Raw genomic sequence first — 22,919 nt, 5'->3', positions numbered from 1 at the left:
TTTAAATGTGTTCTTCTATATATTTGGCTGTACTACTGATTGACATATGAAGGTTTATAGCTATTATGTACTTCATGTATGGGATCTTTTAGCATTATAAAGTGTCCTGCTTTCTCCATTTGTCTGATATTAACATTGCCACTTTTGCTTTTTATTTGATCTGCTCAGTACATTTTTCCTTTCTCTTTATTTTCTACCTTAAAAACATCACTGTATGGTAGATACTGGGTCAAAAAAATTGGCCTGGCTGGTTTGGCTCAGCGGTTAGAGCGTCGGCCTGCGGTCCAGAGAGACCCGTGTTCGGTTCCCGCTAAGGGCACGTACTTCGGTTGCAGTTTGTCCCCAGCCCTGGTTGGTTGTGCCGGTGGCAGCCACTCGATGTGTCCCTTTCACATCGATGTTTCCCTCTCTCTTCCTCTCCCTCCCTCCCACTCTATCTGTACAAAAAATGGAAAAATGTCCTCGGGTGAGGATAAAAAAAAAACAAAAAAAAAAACTATTAGTCCCCTACTGCAATAGTCATTAGCGCAGCTCACCAAATAATTCCAGTGTTCTTTCTGGGCATATGGTAAGGTTACATTTCTCTGCCCCTTGAATTAATTGCCTTGGCCAATAAAATGTAAGTTGAAACAAGGCATGTTACTTCTCTCTCTCTCTCTTAAAATAATGGCATAACAAACATTTATTATGTTTTGTTTTATAGTTAAAGTAATGGCTTAAAGGTAACCTGAGGAGTAACTGGTATGGCCAAGACATACGCTAAGACGCTAAGGCACACGTTCTTAGCCACCCCATTATTCTGTCTTAGCTCAGTGCTTCACCCACAGGAACGAGCCATGTTACTTCTGGGTGAAACTCCAATAGCCAGGGTGACCAACACATCCCCTTTCCCCACTGTGACAATCACAGAAGCAGAGATGGGCCTTCCACAGTCTAGGCCCATGCCTGAGGATAAGAGAGAGCTACACAATCCAGTAATGATAGTCATCAGTCACAGGAGGCTACTGGGCACATAAAATGTGGCTAGTCCAAATTAAGGTGTGCTATAAATGTAAAACACGCCAGATTTTGAAGCATTGTAAGATTTTAAAGAAGTAAATTTTATCTCATTGATAATTTTTTCTATTGATTACATGTTGAAATAATATTTTGGATATATTGGGTTAAATAACATATGTTTTTAAAATTAATTTCTCTTAAAAATATTTTAAAACACAGGGCTACTAGAAAAATTTCAATTATATGTGGCTCTCATTCTATTTCTATTGAACTGTGCCAAAGAACAAAAGACCCCGCTAAATCATGATCAACATGCAGCACAAGGGAAACATACATTTTTGTATTATTTTAAGCCTCCGGGGTTCGGGGGGATGTTACTGATGCAGCGTAAGTGAATCTTTACTGACTAGTAAGTACATCTTCTCAGTAGTCATTCTTCTTTTCTCTTTTGTGAAAAGGGCTCCAATTTTGTCTAAATTCTTTTTGCCGGTCTACATCCCCCCTTCAGGCCTCCCTTGCTGCTGTGGGTAGCCATGTGACGAAGTTCTGGCCTATTAGAAGTAAGCAGAAGTCTCCTGGGGTTTTCTGTGAAAGTCATTCCTTTCCCTAAAAGGGACAGACATGGCTGGACTACTCCTCCCTGTTTTCCCTTCAGTGTGGATATGGCTGCTGAAGCTTGAGACTTTGAGATAATAAACAACAAGCTCAAGGATCAAGGCAAACATGCCAAGGACGGTGGAACACAAAGATGAAAAGACAAAAGAACAGAAAGAGGCAGGGTCCCTGATGGCCTTGTCGGGCACCTGAACTAACCTCAGCAATGACAAATCTCGGGCTTTTTGTCCAACAAAAACAGTCCCCTATTCGTTTAAGCTATTATTTGTCAGTTTTCTTTTACTTGCTGCCAAAATCATTCCTATCTGATATAGGTATATTCTTGAAAACACATACAGCTGAATTTTTCAAGCCAATCTGATACAGGCTTGGTCTTTCCTGAATTCGGTTTCCTGAATTTGGTGTCATGTCTACTCTTTATGTTGGGTTTACTATTTATTAGACTATTTGTTCCTTCTCCCTTTCCTTCATTTTGATGGCTTGTTCACATTTCTATTTATTTCCCTTTCATTCTCTGTGAATGTTGAGGATCTATTTTCTAATTGTACTACTTGTTATACATAGTTCTATTTCTAGTAGTTATATTCATTCCTACATTTTCTATAATTATATTGTAATAATATCTCCCCCAGATTTTTTTTGCTGCCCTCTCTGAATCATTGTATGTCTGAAAATATACATTTTTTTCCTTAACAGATAAATGATATCTTGATCACATATAGAATTTTTGGCTTGTAATTTTTTTCTCTCAGTAGCCTATAAACAGTTTTCATAGTCTCTGGCTGTCAGTGTTGCTGATGAGAAGTCTAGTATAATTATCTCTCTCTCTTTTTAGAAAATAGCTTGTTCTGGTAGCCTGTAAGATTTTCTCTCTATACCTAAATTTCAGAATACAATCAACGTATATCTGGGCCTGTGTGCCCTCACTTGCCCCCACTAATCCTCCTGTATGTTTGGTACCCTTTCAATCTGCAAATTATAGTTTTTTTCAGCTCAAGAAAAATTTCTTCTATTACCTTTTCTCTTTCTGCAACTTCTGTTATTTACACGTTAGGTCTCCTAGATGTCCCCTCCACCCCCATGCAATTACCATCTCTGTGTTTCTGGTCTGAATTGTAAGATATTTCTTCCATTTGCTCTTCCAGAGCATTCATTCAGTCCTCAGCAGTGACCATTCTTTCTCCCTTTTCTCGGTTTGTTTACTGAATTCTTATATTTAGAAATCATGGGATGTTTTTTAAGTTCTAAAAGTTACTTTTGCACTTAAAATTCAGTTCCTGAAATATCATTTCCTGGCTTGTCTGTTAAAACTCTCTCCTAGCTCTTCCATTAGTTTTACCTCAGTAGGAGTCTCATATTGTAATTTTTCAACCTGGACTTTCTCGGCAGTGGCAAATGAGGCAGCTCCGAAAGGCCCAGCAAGGAGTGACGTTTTCATGGTCCAGCAGAGCCCCAAATTGACAAAGCACAGAGATGAAGAAAGACCCTGTGCTATGGGGCTTGTCGAGGGCACAAGAACTGAAAGCAATTCAGCTCATCGCTACAGCCCCTCCAGGGACTTTACACAGAAAGCCGGCCCACAGCTCCTGCTGACTGGTTGACCTCAGAGGACTACACATTTGGGGCCTTTGTTCTCCAGAAGAGGCAAGCAATTTCCTCTGTTGGTTCCCTGCTTCTCACTGAGAACCAGAGAAAACGCGTCCGGTGCCTGCTCTTTCCCCTGAAGATGTCAGGAAAACTGGAGGCCTTCATGCACTTTCCTGGTTTTAGGGCAGGCTCAGCTGGGTTTATTCAGAGAGGGAACTTAAGTGCTCAGGCTGTCATCTCCTCAGAAACCCCTTCCTTGCATTCACATGCACTTAAAAATATATATATATTTTGTCTTTTTTGATTTTAGAGAGAGAGGAAGGTAGAGGGAGCTAGAAACATTGATGAGAGAGAACATGCCTCCTGCATGCCCCCCACTGAGGATCTGGCCCATAACCTGGCCATGTGCCCTGACCAGGAATCGAACTGGCTACTTCTTGGTGCATGGGCCGACAACCACTAAGCCACACCGGTTGGGCCACATGTACTTTAAAAGAATATATTTTCTAATCACGAAATTAATTTAAGCTTATTCTGTGAAAATTGGGAAAAGAAAACAGAGAAAGAAATAAAACACAGAGAAGAGAAAAACCTATGTATAATCCCACCAGTATAACTTCTTCATATTTTGGCATACATCATTCTAGTCTTATAAATGTATGTGTGTGTGTATGTGTATGACTATATACATAATTGTAAATATACCCACCCACTATATCTTAACATTTTTCTCTGAAGTGATATATCGTGAACATTTCCCTATATCGGTAATATTGATGAGACATCATTTTTTATAGCTGCATACTATTTGATTGTATGGTTACTCTATAGATCTTTTATCGTCTATTGTGGATCGTTAGGTTGCTTACAATTTTGCATTATAATGTATTCTGGATAATATCTTGTGTTCTTTACACATGTATAATTGTGTCAATAAGGTGGAACTGCTTAGGGGAACAATGCACATCTTGAAGGTAATTTTAAGATCAGATCCCCAATTTCCCTCCGGAAAGGTGTAACCAATTAAAACTCCTACTAATAACCAATTTATATCTTCTACCCTCCCTCTCACTACACCACACCAAACCCAAATATTATCTTTAAAAGTATCTTTGATGATTTGATAATGAAAAAGGATCTCATTTAGTTTGCATTTCTTTGATTACTGACCATAATGAACAATTTTTGTTTACGGACCAATTGTATTATTTATTTTGAGACATGCCTGTTCATATCCTTTGCTCATGTTATTTGGGATTTATGATTTATGACTTATGGGATTAAAGATTAATGACTTTTTGTTCTCAATCTTGACTGTCTTCATAATGAATAATCCCCCTTTGCCATTCTCAGTGATTTTTACCTGAACTTCTAGTACTTTGACTGAATTAATATTGTAACCTGTTTTCTTTTTGCTTATACTTGTGGGATGTCTTTTTGCTCATCTTTTTACTTTTACCTATTCTGAGTTACTCTGTTTTGAATATGTCTGTAGATAGCATGTGGGTAGCATTTGTTTGTTATTTTTAACCCATGGTAACGATCGGTTTAGAAATTTGTATTTGATACCTAAAAAGAATATATAACAAATATATTTGTTATCAAGCAAGGTAGTTAAATCCATTTATATTTATTATTGGCTCTTTTCCAGGTCTCTGGTTCTCCTTTTGTCTTTCCATTGCTTTGTCTGCTAGTGGTCCTTTAACTCTATCCATACATCCAACTGGCCACGAATGTTATAAAGATGGGAAAGGCCTCTGACAACTCGCATCAAATACATGGGTTCTTTAGTTGCTACATGGGAATGACGGAGATATCATTTAACAAAAAAGATGACGTTTTGGGTCATTTCACATCTTTAAGTAACTGGCTGCACACATACCGTCATAGGCTCTTATTAAGGACATTTGTCCAGAATGTGACAGACAGGCAGCTGCTGCAGTTTTGCTGAGTGCACAGTCCCCATCAGCACTGACCTTCTGTAGCCCTCCGTTCTCCTCCACCAGTGGTGGCAGCACGCTGGGGCTGCCGGGGGGCGGGGCCTCCACATTATAGTCTCGGAAGCAGCAGAAGAAAGAGCTGAGGATGCTGCGGCTCCTCTGCTTCTTTAGGCTGACGTTACACTGGGAAGCTGGAAAGAGAAACGCAGCACACTGTGGCCAAGGGCAGCTCGTACTCATAGTTGCAATGCAACACGAAAGCGCGAATGGGCAGTTGCCCCCACCTCACCCCAACTCCAGCCCTGATACCAGGAGAGCTATTCAGGACAAGAAGATGAGGAGCCCCAGGAAGTTACTCTAAGGATTGTTATTTGACATGTGAACCCTAGAAGGCCAGCTGGTCGATGGAGTCCAATCCTGCTGGCTGGACAGAATTCCTCTGACCTCAGCCCAGTGGGGGCTGCTTGCTCATTACGTGACCCATCCTTAGGGTCAGGCACCATCTGCATTCCTGAACCCTGCAGAGAAAGTCTTCTGACCCCGCACCCAGCACTCCTTCAAAACAAAGATCCTTTAAGGCACAAATCGGGCTTGACACTCTCTGAGAAGCAGTTCCCTGGGAAGGGTACCAAGAGTCACTTTGAAACTCGGTTCTTTAGATACACCTCGCTCACCATGGAAATGACTAATTTCATGGGTTAAGAAATAAGATGTGTAAGGGCACAAGGGAGCCACCTTCCTCAACTCAGACGGGAAACGGACCAGAGCCTGGACTCACAGAGCTCAGGGCTGAAGGCTTCCATTACACTGAAAACATACACAGCAGGAAATGGGCCACAGAGAACATGGGCGCTGGCCTGAGCGGGGCTGGCCAGGCAAAGCCATCTTCATGAGACCCGGGGCCGTCTGTGCCATGGACTTGCTCCCTGGGGGGAGTGATGGACCCTTTCTGTTATCCGGGGTGCAAGACAAGCTGCCACAAGTCAGAAATAGAAGGTATAAACTAGTATAGATGGAAAAAAAACACACCTCAGGGGAGGAAACTGACCAGTTGAAGGGACAGGAGGGTTTTGCCCGGGAATGCACACCATGGCTGGGTGGTCTGCAGAGCTCTGAGAGGAGGCCACTGCAAAGGGACATGCTGAAGGGTTAATGGGAAAACCACCAATGATTTAAGTCCACACGATAACTGTTGGAGTTTCTCTCTCCCAAAAAGCAATTCTGGCACGATTCCTATTTTTGAACACTTGAGTGATTTGTATAGCACCTTCCCTCTCAAGAGATTTCAAGACCTTTGCTAAACGTCTCGGGGTACTCTCCTGCTGGCAGCAACGCAAATGCATTCAGACGGAAATTCTGAGAAAGGGTGGAAAAGCTGTTTTGCCAGCAACTCTCTTTGTACGGATGGTCTCTAGCTTGTGTTTGGGCAAATGGCCCAGGACGTGTGGATTTAGGATCCTTACTTATTCACTGAAGATGAGCTTTAGAACCATAAATCCCTGCAGGAGCTAGCTGTTTTATCTCCTTGTGAATCTCTGAGCGCACGTCACAGGGTACCGATTCAGACCAGGCCACCGGAAACCAGGCCGTCCTCGCAGCAGCGCTGGGAAGCGATAATGACCACTGTTCACCGAGGACCAGCCCTCTTAATGCCAGGACTTCATAGCCCTCAACTCATGTCGTCCTTTCAGCTACCCGAGGACATGGGTGTTGCTGCTTCTGTACCACTGCCGAGAAAACACGGGTGGTCATGGCGTGTGCCAGGATCCAAACCCATTTCCAGGGTGTGTGCTCTCTGCATGTGCCATGCCACAGACAGTCTTGAAACAACTCAGGTCAGATTAAGAAGGAGAGGAGGAAAAAGGCCAAATGGAGAGAAAACTACCGCAATAAACTCACATTTAATATAAATGGTCGTTTGAACTGTTTTGTTGTTACATTGGGTGTTTCTGTTTTTGTGCCATACTCAAATAATTTAGTCAGAGAAGGAAAAAAAGAAAATTCTTCTGCCCTGGGTGGTGTGGCTCAAGCTTCATCTATACACCAGAGGGTCACTGGTTTGATTCCTGGTCAGGGTGCATACCCAGGTTGCGGGTTTGATCCTTGGTCAGGGCACGAGCAAAAGGCGACCGATCAATGTTTCTCTCTCACATGGATGTTTCTCTCTCCATCTCCCTCTAAAATCAATGAAAAACATCCTCGGGTGAGGATAAAAACAAAAACAAAAAACAACTCTCTCTTTTCTGGCCAACAGCACATTTCTCTTCAAGTAAACAAGCTATCTGTTCATGCCTCAGAGACACGGAGCAGATAATACCCAGGTTGGGCCCCAAACAGCTCCGAAAAAAAGTACCTTCCCAGATTTAATTTTCATTGTCGGATCACATAAATCTACCTATAACTAACTAATTAACAAACTAACTTACAAGTTAAAAAAAAATCCTAAACCTGGAGCCAGTGAGCTACTTACAATTTCTACCATATGATTACTTACCATGTAGAGGCCATAAATAGACTGAGAGTTACTGAATGAGCTGAGTCACCTGGGAGCCCATGGTGCCCGAAGGGAAATGGCAGCCTACCCAGGCTCTCTCTACTCTGAACGAAGAGCTGAAGCAGCCCAAGCGGTCTCACTTCCAAGGCTGTGGCAGGGTCCAGGCCTCTTCCTGCTAACTACAGTTAATTCTAGGTCCTGCAGGGATCTCTGGGAGGCTGGGGGCTTTCTAATTTCCTAGTCATTCTGGGATGGGACTGATGCTGTCAAATCAGGCCAGTGGAAAATGGATGGATTTCCTCAGGTCCAGCACTGGCCTCACCCCACCCTCAGGGCTCACTTGTTTCTCAGAGGGGCTCAAGATACTGGCTGCCTGAATTGTAAGGACCTTATTACCTTCCACCCCAGCTGCTGCCTCTCCTCTAGCTACAGTCTGATAAAAAGATTTTGGTTGATACATGAAATTAAAGCTCATATTTTAAGGGACAAATGTTTATATTATAACATTAGATCAGAAAAGCCAGATAAATTGCATATCTGACTTGATTAGAACTGTGCAAAAACAAATGAAAAGAGATTATAAACAAGAAATGATTGTCAAAAATATAGCAAAATGTTAACAGTGACTGTCAGGCTCTGGGTGCTCACAATTCTTCCTTCTCTATTTCCCAAATGTTTTATGGCAATCATGTGTAGTATTCTAACAAATGGGAGAGCAGTCATGTTGTTAAGCTTTCTTTTGGCAACTTGGTGATGCTCAGGAGAAACCATGTCCTACTTCTAAATCTAAACCTTTAGGCTTACTTTTTATGCTTTTCCACTCCATGCCCGTGAAGCAAACACCAGGCAACAGCAGTGTTGTTAAAGGCCTTTCAGGAAGTAAATGTCACGACTGTCATGGCCCACACCCCGTCCTGGACTGTGACTATCTCCAATGTGCCAACCTCAAAACCAGAGGAGGCTCATGTGAAAAGAAGGCACCCTATAAGTGTCTCTCCCCAGCAGAATGCTCCCCCTGGCTTTCGCATCTGGCAGCCCTACCCAACCCCCAACCTCCTCGTACACACAAATGCCGTCCAGTTTCTTCTTTGTTTTTCATCAGGACTGGGCCTCTCCCCACCTTTCTTCAACCGCCATGAATCCTCCTACTGATCACATACACACGAGAGAGGGCTCCTGGTGGCTCAGGTGTCCAGAAACAAGGTCTGCATCAGGACGGTAGGAGTATGATATTAACACATTGCGCACCGCATAGAAATCTCTAAGACAGACGCCAGGGACCGCAGGTCTTTGGGCAAACTGCACGTTAGGGTCTGAGCTGCACTCATTTGAACCAGCAGATATCCATTCCCTAGCTACTTCAAGAATATAGAACGGTGTGCTGTTTTGCGAACTTCAACCCTCAGGGCGAAGAGTCACAAATACAATAATCCTATATTACCCCGAGTTTCAAAAATTAAAATAGCTAATGCAAGTGCAAACCTGAGTTAACTCATGCGCGGTCCGCAACGTTTGGGCAGGAAAACACGAGTTAACTTGTGAGCGGTCAAAAATGTGTTAGAGAGAGTTTAATGCACACACCTTCCTGTTACGTGGGTTTTAAGAATACGTCGGGGGAGTCAAGGAAGTAGCAACTTTGAACATCAGTCTAGAACATGACATAAAGATTTTCATTTTTAAAAATCAGACTTAGGAAGAAAAAGTCATCGACAATCATTCCAAAGCTTTCTGCTTTTCCCCATAACCTCCCACTCATATCCACACCTACACTTGCCCACTTCACTCCTGGTTTCCTCCCTGGTAGACTCCCCATCACACTGACATCCCACCGCCCACTCCTCCTGTCCTCATATCCCCACTTCTCAGAACATTCCTGTTCCTTGGGGGCTGGTTCGGAGCCTCTCTCTCAGAGAGAGCCCAGTCCAGTGGAAGGGATTTGCTCCTTGGTTACTGAATTGCCAAGTGAATATATGCATGTCTGAGGTATGTCTTTAGCTCATTCCGCTCTCTTGACTTCCAGGCCACCCACCTCCTGTCTAAAAATCTACCCTTCTCCCTTTCATCAAGTTGTTGGTTTTGATATCCTTAACAGCTCTTAAATCTATCCTCAACAATTCCCTGTCCCTGTTATATCCCAGCTGAGGCCCTCATCATTTTGTCCCTGGTCAACTATAATAGCTTTTTGACTTGTTTTGTAGTTGATCTTGTACCCTGTAATGAATTATCATCACGGCCCACTGAGGGAAAGCCCGAGTGGACAGACTGGTTGCTCTGAGCATGGGCTCTGAAGTCAGAGCTTAGGTGTAGAATGCTGGCTTGACCGGCAACAGCACAGGACCTAGGCTAAGCTATGGCTTTTCTGTGTTTCGGTTTCCTTACCTGTGAAACGGGGATAATAAAGGTACTCATCTACAGGCAGCTGTGCGAGAAACATGAGTTATTGTAAAGCATCAGAACAGTGTCTAGAACTGGGCAAGCACCTCATAAATGCTAGCTCTTGTTATTATCATTAGTCTCTTCAAAGCTTTTGCTTTTTAAAGGAGTGAGGGTTCTGAAGGTAAATCCTGAATCAAAGGCTGGATTCTGTGGGTAAATCTTTTTTCCTTGGCATCTGACGACTAGGAAGCCTAACTTACTATAACAGACCTTGGTTACATAAATTGTAATTTAGAAAGCAACACTAGAAATAAAGCTGGGAACATGATTCTATTTGATTGCCCTAAAAACTGGAGAAAAGAAAAGGGAAGCGTTCAGGGTCCAAATGAACTGTTGGGGCTGCTACCTGCTTTCCTCTTGCTCCCTCTGGCGCTGCCGCTGAGCTCTATCCTCTGCTGAGCACTGCGCCCGCCCAATCTGCATCTGACCCGGGTCTCCCTGCCCCAAGCTGTGCATCAAAAAAGAGTGTCCTCCTGTGAGAGGTGGACCACAGGAGCACCATGGGGGCGAACAGACTCAGCACAGGTCTCCCAGGCTCTGGCAGTACAGGCCCGTCAGAAGGACCGCCCCTTTCTCTTCCTTAGCCCTGCTAACCAAGACAAGCCCATGGCTGGTCCCAGCAGATGCCCTTCTCCTCACACCGATGGTTAAGCCCTGGGCATGGACATCCCACAGGCTGCAGTGGCAGGAGCAGAGGGGGTGATCCTAAGACTTAACTTTCTCCATCTCTCTGAGCAGGCCTGGGTGGGCAGAATCCTAGGAAGGGTTGTGAAGAGCTGGAGATGTTGGGCATGGGCCTCATCCAGGCCTCCTGTGACCTCTGACGACTTCAGGGAGTATGTGATGCTGAGGACAAATAGGCATATAGCTATTTTCCTGGGTACATCCTGGGAGCTAGTGCTTCTGTCTAGGCCCTGGACCTGGTGTCACTGCAGCTCAGTGAGCCAAGACCCTGCTTCCCATCCATACACATTCCCTCTTGTTCTCCTCTCAGGGCGGGGACCTCCCATCCTATTGGAGAGCAAAAGAGGGGCCTAGAGAAGGCCTGTGCACGGGGCAGCTCAAAATGGATGCATAGGTAGTTTTTCTGAGTTGAGTCTTCAATCCTAAAGGCAAGATGGGAAGCCTCCCAAACACTTCCTTGGTCTCTCTGGGAAGAGTGCTGGCCCAGTAACAAGAACCAGGATCTTCAAAGCACCAGCTAGCGACGGGGGCCATAGCAGACACTTGATATTTTTTGCCTGCCAAAATCCATTACCCATCTTTCTGGTGAAAGTGCCTCAATTTTCCGCTAGGGAACCACCCTCACCCCATCAGCTTCCAGTTTTTCCCCAAGGCCTGGGTACTCAGAGCTCCATGATTGGCTGAGAGGATTAGCACATGACCCAACCTGGGCCAAGCAGAGTCTGCCCCAGGGTTGATGCTACAGCTGTTGGAAGAGATGTTCTGTTTTTGTTGGTTTTCTAAGCTGGGAGGATGTAAGCCTGGAGCTCCTGGTGGCCATTTCTGCCAAGTGAGAAGCACCTTCCTAAGCATGAAGCCAAAATTGGGGGGAAAGTTGCTGAGATACGGAGAGGGCCAGATCTCTGACAGTATCATCTGAGGCCTTGGTTTCATGAAAACCAAACCCTCCTGGAATTTTTAGTTACGTAAAAGAATATATTTCCTTTTTCTGGGGTTATGGGCAATGGAAGGGATCATCTCTGAATAGGTAAACTCCTAGGGGAGGCAGTGCAGAAACTAAGGAAGCACACAGCACCCCTGCGATGCTCGTGTCCACGGGGAGGGACCCCGAACGAGCAATGCTGATACAATATGAGTGCTTTTATGACCCAGTAGGACCAGACACCACCGGAGCCTAAAGAAGGGCACACAGTTCAGAGTTGGGGCTGGGGAAGGACGGGGGGAGTGACTTTAGAAGACATGTCTTCTACACTGGGCTGAGAGTTCCATAAAATTGTAGGAGGGTGCAGGAAGTGGGGAAACGGCATGCGTGAAGGGTCTGGTGTGAGCACGTGAGATCTGAGACAACAGAGAGAAAAAAGTGGCCAGGTCGAAGCCCGGGTGATGAGTTTCGGTCTGATTCCGTGAGAATAGAGATGACGTGCCCAGTACCATGAATATGACTGTTTCACTTCTGTACCTGGAACTGCCGCGTTTAAACGTTCAGTTATGATGAAGGCAGCTATCAGGATGCAGCAAGGGTTTTCAGGACATTTGCGAACCAGACACGTGGACCATTTTGTATAAAGAGCCCAGACTGGAATTTCTTACTTAAAATTTGACTTTCAATACAAGTTCCATGGACAGAAAATGAGCTTTGGAGTTACATTTGGGTTCAAGTCGCAGCCCTGCCTCTTGTTAGCCAGTGTGACTTCATCCGACGAAGCCACACCGGTAACATGGGCATCATAGCACCTGCCCCACAGGGCTCCCTGGTGGGCGCAGCAAAAACATGTAGGTTTGTGCCAGGGGAAAATCTACCAGTAACTTCAAGCATAGCAACAAAAAATGACGTTTGGTTGAGATACAATACAGCATTTTACTGTGGACATTCCGAAGTGAGCTTGTATCCGACAACAGTCCTCACAAAAACAGCCTGGCTTGCGAGAAAACAGGTAGATAGACTCCTTTTTCTCAGTTCCATGACTTCTAAATGCAGAACTTACAGTAGCTCTTTAAAACTTTACCATCGATCCAGCGAAGGTTTCTTTGAACAACAGCAATAATAATAGAAACCAAATTAATAAAAAGCAGCAGCTCCACTCGGGAAGCTTACAGTGAACTCCAGGACTCGGGCCTTTTGTAGGAAATCACATGAAACACAGGTAGAAAGAAAGTGCTGACATTAAAAACACTAAATATCAGAGGAAAGTCCACCAAGGCTGTCGGTGAGGTCTGGTCCTCCCGTGAGACAGGAGGACGGGTCTAGTGCTGGTAAACCATTCATGCCCATGTGGAAGGCACAAGTGAATTCACAACCAGGCAGGACACACAGGCTGAGGGGCATTTCTAGTTGTCCTCTTACACCTCCCGACCTAACTGGTTCCCTTCCACACCCAGGAATGGAAAAGCTGACCCCACACGGCCAGTGTTTCCTTAATGAGCGCGATAGCTGCTGGAGCCCGTGCCACTACCCTTTCACGATTCTTGTGCTCTGACCTGGTCTGGATTCTGGATGTGGGGAGGCTTCAGATCCCAAACCTCTGGGCTCTGCACCAATTCAGAGCTTCGCATACTCACCTTTGTGAGCACCCCACCCACCTGCCGTAACCCTGATCTGCCTAGAACTCCCGGCGCGCAACGTCTCTGCACAGTCACAGGAGTCGTTCGGGGGAAGACCACAGTAGCTGAACACGTAGGTGGAAATGTTTGCTGCTCGTTACGAGTCCATCCACAGTCATTCAGGTTTCTTCCCGAGAGAAGAAACTGCATCTTGGCAGCTACATAAAACAAAGCAGGTCTGCCTTTCATCTCCACGGTGTCAAGCCACCTATGTGCCGGCACAGAGGCCAGACCACCGAGCACCCAGTGTAAGAGTTTCTAGGAGAAAACTGACTTTATCACATCAAGGCTATTGCTAATGTGTCAAAAGCACCAAAACCTGCTCTCAAAACTAGTTTCTTTCTTGACTCAAGAGCAGAATTAAGAAAGGTGTTCCATAGCAGTTTATATCATCCAAGTATTTACAACAGAATATTAGAAATAAAAATATGTCCTGCCCCAAGAATCAGCGTGGACCCCAATGCTGTTAAGGTTGCAAAACTGCACACCGGAGGTGGGGCTCTTTCTTCAAACCTGGGGATGTCAGCACTTTACAACCCCGGAGAGACCATGCAGCTCAATGCCCAACTATGTTACTACGGAATAAGCTAAACACCTTTTTTCCAGGAGGAGGGGGCGTTTCCTCCCGAGGGCCATCATGTAAATGAATGCACCATTTCTTCTCTTCTAGAATTGGGCTGCAGTCTCTGGAATGCATCCCAGGGCCGTGGTTTGCAATGGGTGTCCAACAGGAAATTCTGGGCAGTCTATGCATACATTACATTCCTTTCCCACCCCAAAGAGTGGTCAACAGCCACAACTTTCCTCTGTTTGCATGTAAGGGGGGTGTGCGGGGTGCTGAGGGTGGGGAGAGGCCAGGGCACAGGCTGCACACAGTTCAAACAGATGTGGCTGCTGAGAATCCAAACATCCTTTTCTCCTAGAAAAATGGCTTAGGCACCAAAAGAGTCACTTTTTGATATCAAGTTAGTCCTTGTTCCATTTCTCAGTGATAAATTTCCCCAGGGAATTTCACCCCACACTCTATGAAAGAAATATACCTCTGAAAGCTCATTTTCCCACTGCAGCCTGGCACTGGCGTGGTTCCCCCAGCAGTGAGAAATCAAGGGGGTAAGGACGGGGAGCAGGGCTGGTGGCAAAGGCTGCACAGGAGAAATTCTATTCTCACCTTTCCGTGTTGATAGGATGTGGTTCCCTGCTCACTGCTGGCTTGCAACAGCCCACATTCGCTGAGAGCCTCGTTTGTGTGAGGCTCCTGACATAGAGCATCTCTGGACTTCACAGTGTGCAGTGCCAATATGACCACCTCTCTGATGAGAAGACAGAGACTCGGGGTACATACGACTGTGCAGCAAGGATGCTGGGTTCAAAGCCAGAGCAATCTGACTGCAGGCTCCCAGCCATCCCACAATGCTTCCTGCCTCTCCCTAGCACTCTTTTGGGTTGGGGTTTTATTCCCAGGGAGAGACTCTGAATATGAGGTTTTGTGCCACCCGCCTTCACTCCAAATGCTACACTGCTGAAAACTCCAAAATGAACCAATGATACTCATGGCAGCCCTATTAGATGGGACTGGACACAGGGGTGGTCCCACTGTGTCCTGGATGTACCAAGGCCACCAAACTCTCTGTGACTCAGCCTCCCAGGAGAGCCCCAGACCTTTGTGCCCGAGGTCACACAATCCCTATGTAGTAGGGCCGCATATAAACCAGGTCTGTGTGAGTCTAGAATCTGAGCTCATAATGATCATTACACAGAGCCTGTTTTCTACATCGAGAGCCAAAGTTAACGGAACAAAGGATTGAAACAAATAGTGCACTTAGGAGAAGCAAAGGTTGAAATTTAATAGTAATCAAATAAATGAATGTTTAAACAATGAGGCCAGTTTTGTACCTACTAAATGAACAGAAATGATAAAAATAAAAAACATATAACCTATGGTGGCGAGGTTTCAATGGCACAGGCTCATTCATTGACACATAGCTGGTAACTCTGCAAACTGGAACAATCCATTTGCAAAGCAGATGAGTGACGGGGCAAAGACCAAACAATCCGAACGTCTACGAGAGAAGAAATGGTCAATTAAATCAGTGCATAGCAACCGGAGAGAATACTGACTGCCCTAAGAAACGACCATTATGAAGACAAGAAGAGGAGTGTCTGTGGTTACTCTCAGGTGAAGCATCTTGACACTGCGCGTGCCCTGTGTCTGCGACTTTGTAATGCGCTTCTGGATAAGCTCTGGACTGTGGGCTCCAAGGACACAGGCTTGGCACCTACCTGGTTCACGCCCGAGTCCCTGAGACCTAGAAACACGCTGTTACAAAACAGGCTTGTCACAGCAGATGTTCACTGAACACATGAACGTACGAAAGGAAACACAGAATGGTGAAAATGACTGATATTTTAACAAGACACAATTCCTGCGATTCTTCGAGGGAGAGCTCAGCTCAAGCAGCACCGCTTTTCCCGGGAAGACCTCTTGCCCACGGCAAGCTTCCCTCCTCCAAGCAGTTTTAACCTGCGCCACCCACATATGGCCAACTCCCTCTCTGCGGAACCCAAACGGCAGCTCCCTGCCATCTTTAATGAAAATGGCACCTCCTGCTTCCTATAAAATAATGAGTGCAAGTTTCCAGAAAGAGATTATGTAAAATTCACTATGTTGAGAAAGCATGGCAATCTCTGGATCACACGCCCAGGTTGTGATGGGGGATGTCAGTGAATGCTTTGAGGGGGGGACACGGACAGGATGAGAGCTGTGCTCTTGGAAGGCTTGTCTGGACAGAAGGCAGGCTCAGATCCTCATCGAAGCAGGGGTCACGCTGGTGCGGGCAGGGGGATGGGAGCCTACCAAATCAGCTGGGTAACACCTTCCTACAATCGGCAGTGGGTTTACACACGTGGACAGACATGAGAGAAGGCTTAGACACCCATTTCCAAGCAAGAACCAGCCCTGAGACAACGTTCCCTGGCATGGTGCCTCCAACCACGTGCACCCCAAAGAATTCCTAATTTTAGAAATCAGACTGGAACTTGTTGCACCAAAATAAACCTGGCCCCGAATATTTACTTTTGTCATGATTTTGCAGTGTGGAGGCAGGAAGATCAACAGGAACCACAGGGCGTTTCACATGCTGCCCACCAGGATCATTCCTCAGGGTGCCCACGGGTACCCCTTCCTAGAGAAGCTGGCAATGACAACAGAAAGGAGTCTGCAAGGAAAAGTAAACACCGCTGGCACTGGGCTGTTCAGCCCTGTTTTTCAATCTCTCAAATATCAACTGTGGACTTCATAACCCTTTCGAATTCCTTTTTCACATGGATAAACAAGTCTTCCAATTGTGGGACAGCAACCACAAGGGACAAAAGAGCAAACGGCAGGCTGAGAGACGTTTATTTTCATCGTGTAAACAGGACACACAGTACTCCTTCTCTCTAGGCTGGATGATGGAAACAGCAGCAGCATGAACTATAATGAACTCTGAATTCTTACCTCAAGAATTTCAGGCAAAGGAAGTCTCACCTTGGCCTGGTGTGAAGGCTACCTGGCCTGTCCTTGTTCCCAGTGTTCAAACACAGAAATTCTTCCCTGTTTTGTTTGAACAAGGGGAGGGTAAACACAGGAGTTGATGCTCACTCACCGCATTCTGATTAGCACAGGCGTCAGCGCTAAAGCATATGGACAGGTGTTTGCAGATTAATTCTGAAAACTTCATTAAATCACACTTATGTTTGTATTGTTCCCTTCCTACTACTGTAGTTTTCTGAGGGCCTAAATGAGTGATCTGATGCTGATTAGATTTTGTATTGGTTTGTGTGTTGTTTCATTGGAAAAAATACAGAAAAGCAAGGAAAACTAGCTAACGGTTTAATAATTCAGATGGAAATATGCACATTCAAATGTTACTGTCAACAGCCTATAGTTCTTTTTTTGTTAACCCTTACCTGGGGATATTTTTTCCATTGATTTTTAGAGAGAGTGGAAGGGGGGGAGGGAGGGAGAGAAACAGTAATGTGAGAGAGACACATAGATTGGCTGCCTCCTAAACACCCCTGACTGGGGCTGGGAATCGAACCTGTAAGCCAGGTACATGCCCTTAACCAGGAATCGAACCTGAGACCCTTCAGTATGCAGGCTGATGCTCTAACCACTGTTCAGGCCAGGGCAACTGCCTATAGTTCTTAACTGTACAATTTGAATTCCCATAACAGCCTGACTTTATAAGAAATGTTTTTAGTTATTTGTTCCTTTACCAGGAATTTTCTATGGTACAACACCTTTATAAATAAAAAAATATTAACAAAGAAACCTCTCTAGATAAAGATTCAATAAACCACATATTTCAAAATAAACACCACACTCCGGGGACTGAACCTAGAATAAGAAGTACCATGTGATTCTTCCTACACAGAGTTCCGCTCTGCCAGCATCAGATATTTTAAGAACACACTTGAACTGTCAGTCGGGACGGCAGTCCTGCATTTTCAGAGCTTCTCAAAAGAAGATCCCAGGGTTCCTTTCTCCAACTGACTACTTCGATGTCACTTCAAGAACACCAGAAATGTGGACACCAAGTTCGGCTTTTCCTCCTGTGTCCCCCACAAGCCACAAGATATCAGGCCCATCTGCTCAGCCATCATCCTGGCCCACGTCAACACCGCCCTCTCGGGAACCTGTGCAGCAGTCAACAGTGACAGGTCTCTCCTCATCCACTCTTTCAAAGTGATTTTAGCAGATGCAGGTGTGGTTAGGCCCCTTTCCAGCTCACAGCCCCTTGGTGGCCCTACCTGGCTTGGACTGGCTTGTTGTAATGTTGTACAAGATAAGGTAACACCGAGAAGTAAAGGATGCTTGGTGGACCCACCCTTTAGTGTCCATGATGGAAGCATTGCCCTGGCTTGTCATACACCCACAGGCTGGCATTGTCCTGCCTGGCCCAGGGGCTCTGGGCCTGGGCTGGCCACAGCTTTGAAGCTAGCCCTTAGATGGAAACACACCCTTCAGTGCTTCAGGCCAGGAGGTGGCAAGGCCCTGGCTAGCTTGTTTAGGACCTGGAATGCTATTTCCCATAAATACCACGTGACAGTGATATGGTGCACCCATGCTGGCCCATAAGGCCCGATTTACCCCATAACTCAACATACCTACATTTGCAAGGAGAAACAGTAGCAATCTGTTTAGCAAAGATTGGCCTGAGCAGAGGAGGGAGAAGCTCCCAGTGGGAATCCAACTGGTCACCACAGCCCCTGCTTCAGGATCCTCAGGGCACTGCCTCCCAGACCACTCAGGGTCACTCTGGGACAGACTCTGGCTTCATGTTCCACAGCACTGCAAGACTTCAGTTTGAGGACAGCATCCAAGAATCCAACTGAGAGTTACCTACAGGGGCAGCTAGATGTAGCTGCCTTCAGGCCCCTCTCCACGGATCCTCTATGGGGCTGTCCTGGCTACCTCCTTCCCCCAAGGAGATACTGCTATTCTCCAAGACCTGGGGAAAAGCCCTCAAGCACATCTGAACTTGGCAGAGACAAGGCCCAAGAGAACAAACGGGATGTCCCAGCATTACCAGGAGTTGTAATGACCACTCTCATACAGGGCGTATGTCCCCTTACCACCGAGGTGAGGCCTCATAGTAGTTCTACATCAGCACACAAGTCGCATACACTCTGTGTGTGTGGTGGTGGTAGTCTTGGTGGTGGTGTTAGGGGCTGGGATTACTCTCTCACACCGAATTTGTGCCAGGTGCTGACCAGGCACTGAGAGATTAAAAACAGTTAAATAAGAAAATGTTTCTGTCCTGGGGAAACACCCAAACTAGTGGGAGGAGACAGTACACATCTGTACCTGTAACTCAGTCTCTAAACTCGGGGGTACTGACTATGACCCGGGCAAACACGTGGCGGAGCAGGCACTGGCTCTTCACATGCCCTGGTTCTGTCCTGACTGTGAAAGGGGCAGTGCCAAGAGGCCACTGCTGTGACGGTCGCCAAGCCCCGCTGGAGGTGCCATTCTACATGGGAGCAGTGGAATCCCAGACAGCATCCAGCCTCCAACGTCCTTTTCCTCTGGCAAGTCATTTAGCCAATCAGAAGTTCAATGCTGTCTTCTCAGGCGAGCCATTTAGCCAATCAGAAGTTCAACGCTGTCGTCTAAGGCAAGTCATTTAGCCAATCAGAAGTTCAACACTGTCTTCTCAGGCAAGCCATTTAGCCAATCAGAAGTTCAACGCTGGCCATCCCCAGAAGCTGTTGTGAGGAAGAGGTAAGATACTGGTAGGAATGCACTCGGACAGCTGCACAGGTGTGGGGCGAGGGTCCCTCTCTTTCCTTCTCCTGTCTCACTGAGGCTCAAAGAGGTCCAAGGGGCACCCATTCAAACCCATAGGGGTGGGGTTAGTAGAGAGGGATCTGAGGGGCTGAGCCAGGCCCACAGGGCTGAGGAAGTGCATAGGGCAGTAGGGCTCACAGGAGGTTGGGGCAGGGAAGAGGCTGGAACTGGGCTAAATTATTAACTCCTCTTAAACCCAAGTGAGCTAATCAGACCACATTTGCCCCAATCCATAGAGCAAGTGAATCGCACCATATCAAACCCCTGGTTACTAGAGCACTGCAGGACATGGGTGAAAGGGGGTATGAGATCTCAAACCAGACCCTAATCCTTCCTCACAGCTCCTTGGACCCAGGAGGGACCCTGGGGGCAGATGCTGATGAGGAACCCATTGTCCCGAGGAAAGGAGCCCTGGCCCCTCCCTTCCCTCCCTGCTGAGCCTTCCTCAGGGCAGGCCTCTGCTAACACCCCGGCTCTTGAAACTGCAGCCTCCCACAGAGTCCCCAACTTCTCCAGGACCTGGTTTTGGATTAGAAAATACCCAGTGTCATTAAATAACCCCTCCTGGAAAGGGTCCTCCATGCCTACCCCTACTTCCTATCTGGTCTCCACCTCACACCTCACTTCTAAAATAAAGGTGGAGGTGAGAAAACATTCGGAGACTGTCCTTCTGTCATGTCACCTTAAAAATCAACTTGAGGTGAAGTTCTAACCCTGTTTCCCCAGAAAAGGGATGAGTTTTAGGTTCTGTCTTGAGGCTACTGTTCTGAATGTCCTACAGTTAGGGGTCCCATCTCAAAGCAGCCTCCTGAAAACAACAGACCCTCTGCTCAAGGTCCCCTGAGTGCACCTTCCCAGGCTCAGGAGTCCACAGTGAAGTGCCTTCTACAGAAAAGTCTAGTTTTCAATCTTTAAAATAGAATGGGTATCCATGTTTTAAAAAGTAACTCATACAAGGACACCTAATATAAGACACCGGAAGATGACAGGTGCTGTGTGTGTGTGTGTGTGTGTGTGTGTGTGTGTATGTGTGTGTGTGTGTGTCTTGTGGTGGAGCAAAGGAAGAACTGCATCTGACCTACTCAGCCCAAGAGAGAATTTAGAGCCGTCTGAAAACCACTGATATCACACATAATCAATTTTTCATATTTTATATAATCTCTTTAATAATAAATATTCCCACTGACATAAATCTTATTAAATAAAAGGTGTTCCTGCTACTACCACCATGTCCCTTAGTCTTCTACTCCTCATCATCCAATAGGGCCTGCTTCCCATTCTAGAGTGGGAGCTCCTTGGAGGCAGGGGGTTCTTCAAGAGTCTGACCAAGCTAACAGCAGAGGGCCCAGATCACAAATAGTTCTTAATACTGTTTCCAAGCTCCAGGAGCTGTATTTTATTTAAGACCCTGTCTACCTGATGCAGAAAGACCAAAACAACTCTACCCCAATTAAAGAGTACACTCGCTTAGTGTCACTGTGAAGCAATGTTAAGTTTTGGTCTACATAGTTTGTGATCATATGAAATCAAAAGAACACGTGATGGGAGAACTATTAAGAGAACTGACTGATATGAAAATGGAATGTCCCTGGAAGGACAGAATGAAATCAGTCCTCTAGAAACGTGAGCCCAGATGACACTCCCAGGGAGAGGCAGATCATGTTTACAGGCTGGAGAGTTTCAAGAAATATGTTAAATCTAAGAAGGTTTGGGAAACATTCCACACGTGTCCCTGAAGGAAGTGAGCCATTCTGGGAGCAGAGGCATGAAGCTAAGAAAAGACCAAGCACGTAGCATAGCGGGCCTGAAGGACCCCAGCTGGCCTGAGCAGACACAGGGACTTCCAGAGTTGGCAAAGGCCTGGGCTGGGCATGATGGGCAGGGGTGCAAAGGGGCTCTAAAGGATTAGACGTTGGGGGATGTTCTGATGCCATGCAGATTCCTGTTCCCTAATAAAGGCACAGAGAAATGAAGTGACCTGTACAATGTCAGAATTGGCTAGAGGCAGACAGAGACTGTAACTTAGTCCTCCAGGCCCTGAGGTCTGTGCTGCCGTTTAATGAAGCAAGTATGCATGCAACTGCATGTATCAGGCGTATGTCCCTTCTGGAGCACCCTCCCGCATGCTTCCGGGTTTCCTCCCTGCTCCTGCCCCTTTCTGCTCCCCATCTCTCCTCACTTAGTACTTCCCACAGGCCTTCCTTGAGCCCCTTTCTTACCTTTTAAGGTCTGGTTCCATGAAGCTTTCTGAAATTCTTCCCTAAAAACTCCAACCCACACTTCTCTTCCCAAATACCTACGATGCCTTTGGGCGCTTGGCTCAGCCAGCTATTTTCTCGAATTTCTGCTGTTAAACACAATAGCACTGAATTTTATATCTTGGTCACTCATGTCTTATTCAACACCGTCTCTCCATTGCCTGGACACTCACATTAAGGTTGAACAAGTGGAAGGATAAAGGTTTCATCGCTGACGGTTTTTCTCTGAGCACAAGAACTGCCCGACACTTCTTTACACTCGTTGGAAAGGCCTAAGCACCAACTTGATGACTGAGTAGCACAGTGTACTAAATAGAAACATTTACTAGGCAGACTATATCTAGTCCACTGTGGTCTGGCATTTGCCGTACGGCTACATTTCTAAGTCGATGACATCAACCTAATAAGGTCTAAATTTATTCATCTATATTGGGACATAATTTAGGACAATTTATCAGCAGATCATTTTCTAAATAATTACAGTGAGAATGTCTAACGCTTTAGGGCAAAGGATGTGCCATGAATATTAAACAGGTTATACAAATACTTTGTTACATTTCATTTGTATATAAACCAGAGTGGAAAATTCACTTTGAGTAAAATTATTCATACTCTGCTCATTTCTATCTTAAAAACCACAATAGTTTAAGTGTGAGCATGTATCTTCTGTCATTGGATTGTGAACTCCCGAGAAAAGCGACTGAATTGTTGCTCTGTTCTGTGCCCCTGCCCCCACCCAGGCAAGGACCTTGGTGCTCGGTTAAGTGTCTACTGAACAAATGAATGTGTGCATTGCCCAGTTAAGTCAATATCCTGTCCTTTTCACCTACAAAGCAATGGACATCAGCACAGGGTCACTGGGAACCTCTCCAAGCCTAGGACAGTAGAGATGGGATGACGATGGACAGAAATTATGGCATCTCCGGGGGTTAGAAAGAAGCAGACTACTTAGGCACACCCAAACTCTGCCTGTG

The 22,919-nt window shown here is 45.9% G+C and overlaps 1 protein-coding gene across 2 annotated transcripts in view; it reads right to left on the bottom strand.

Annotated features, from left to right (window-relative positions):
* The window catches only part of CTDSPL (CTD small phosphatase like), a 101,310-nt gene that overhangs the window by 25,330 nt on the left and 53,061 nt on the right, over positions 1–22,919 (bottom strand). For both annotated transcript variants that reach the window (XM_036267200.1, XM_036267201.1), the window contains exon 2: positions 5,178–5,332. In XM_036267200.1, the coding sequence (XP_036123093.1) occupies positions 5,178–5,332 (155 nt within the window). The remainder of the gene's footprint in view (positions 1–5,177; positions 5,333–22,919) is intronic.

The sequence above is a fragment of the Molossus molossus genome, unplaced genomic scaffold (genome assembly GCF_014108415.1).
Source record: "Molossus molossus isolate mMolMol1 unplaced genomic scaffold, mMolMol1.p scaffold_m16_p_18, whole genome shotgun sequence".
Lineage (NCBI taxonomy): Eukaryota > Metazoa > Chordata > Mammalia > Chiroptera > Molossidae > Molossus > Molossus molossus.
This window is presented reverse-complemented; position numbering and strand designations above follow the sequence as displayed.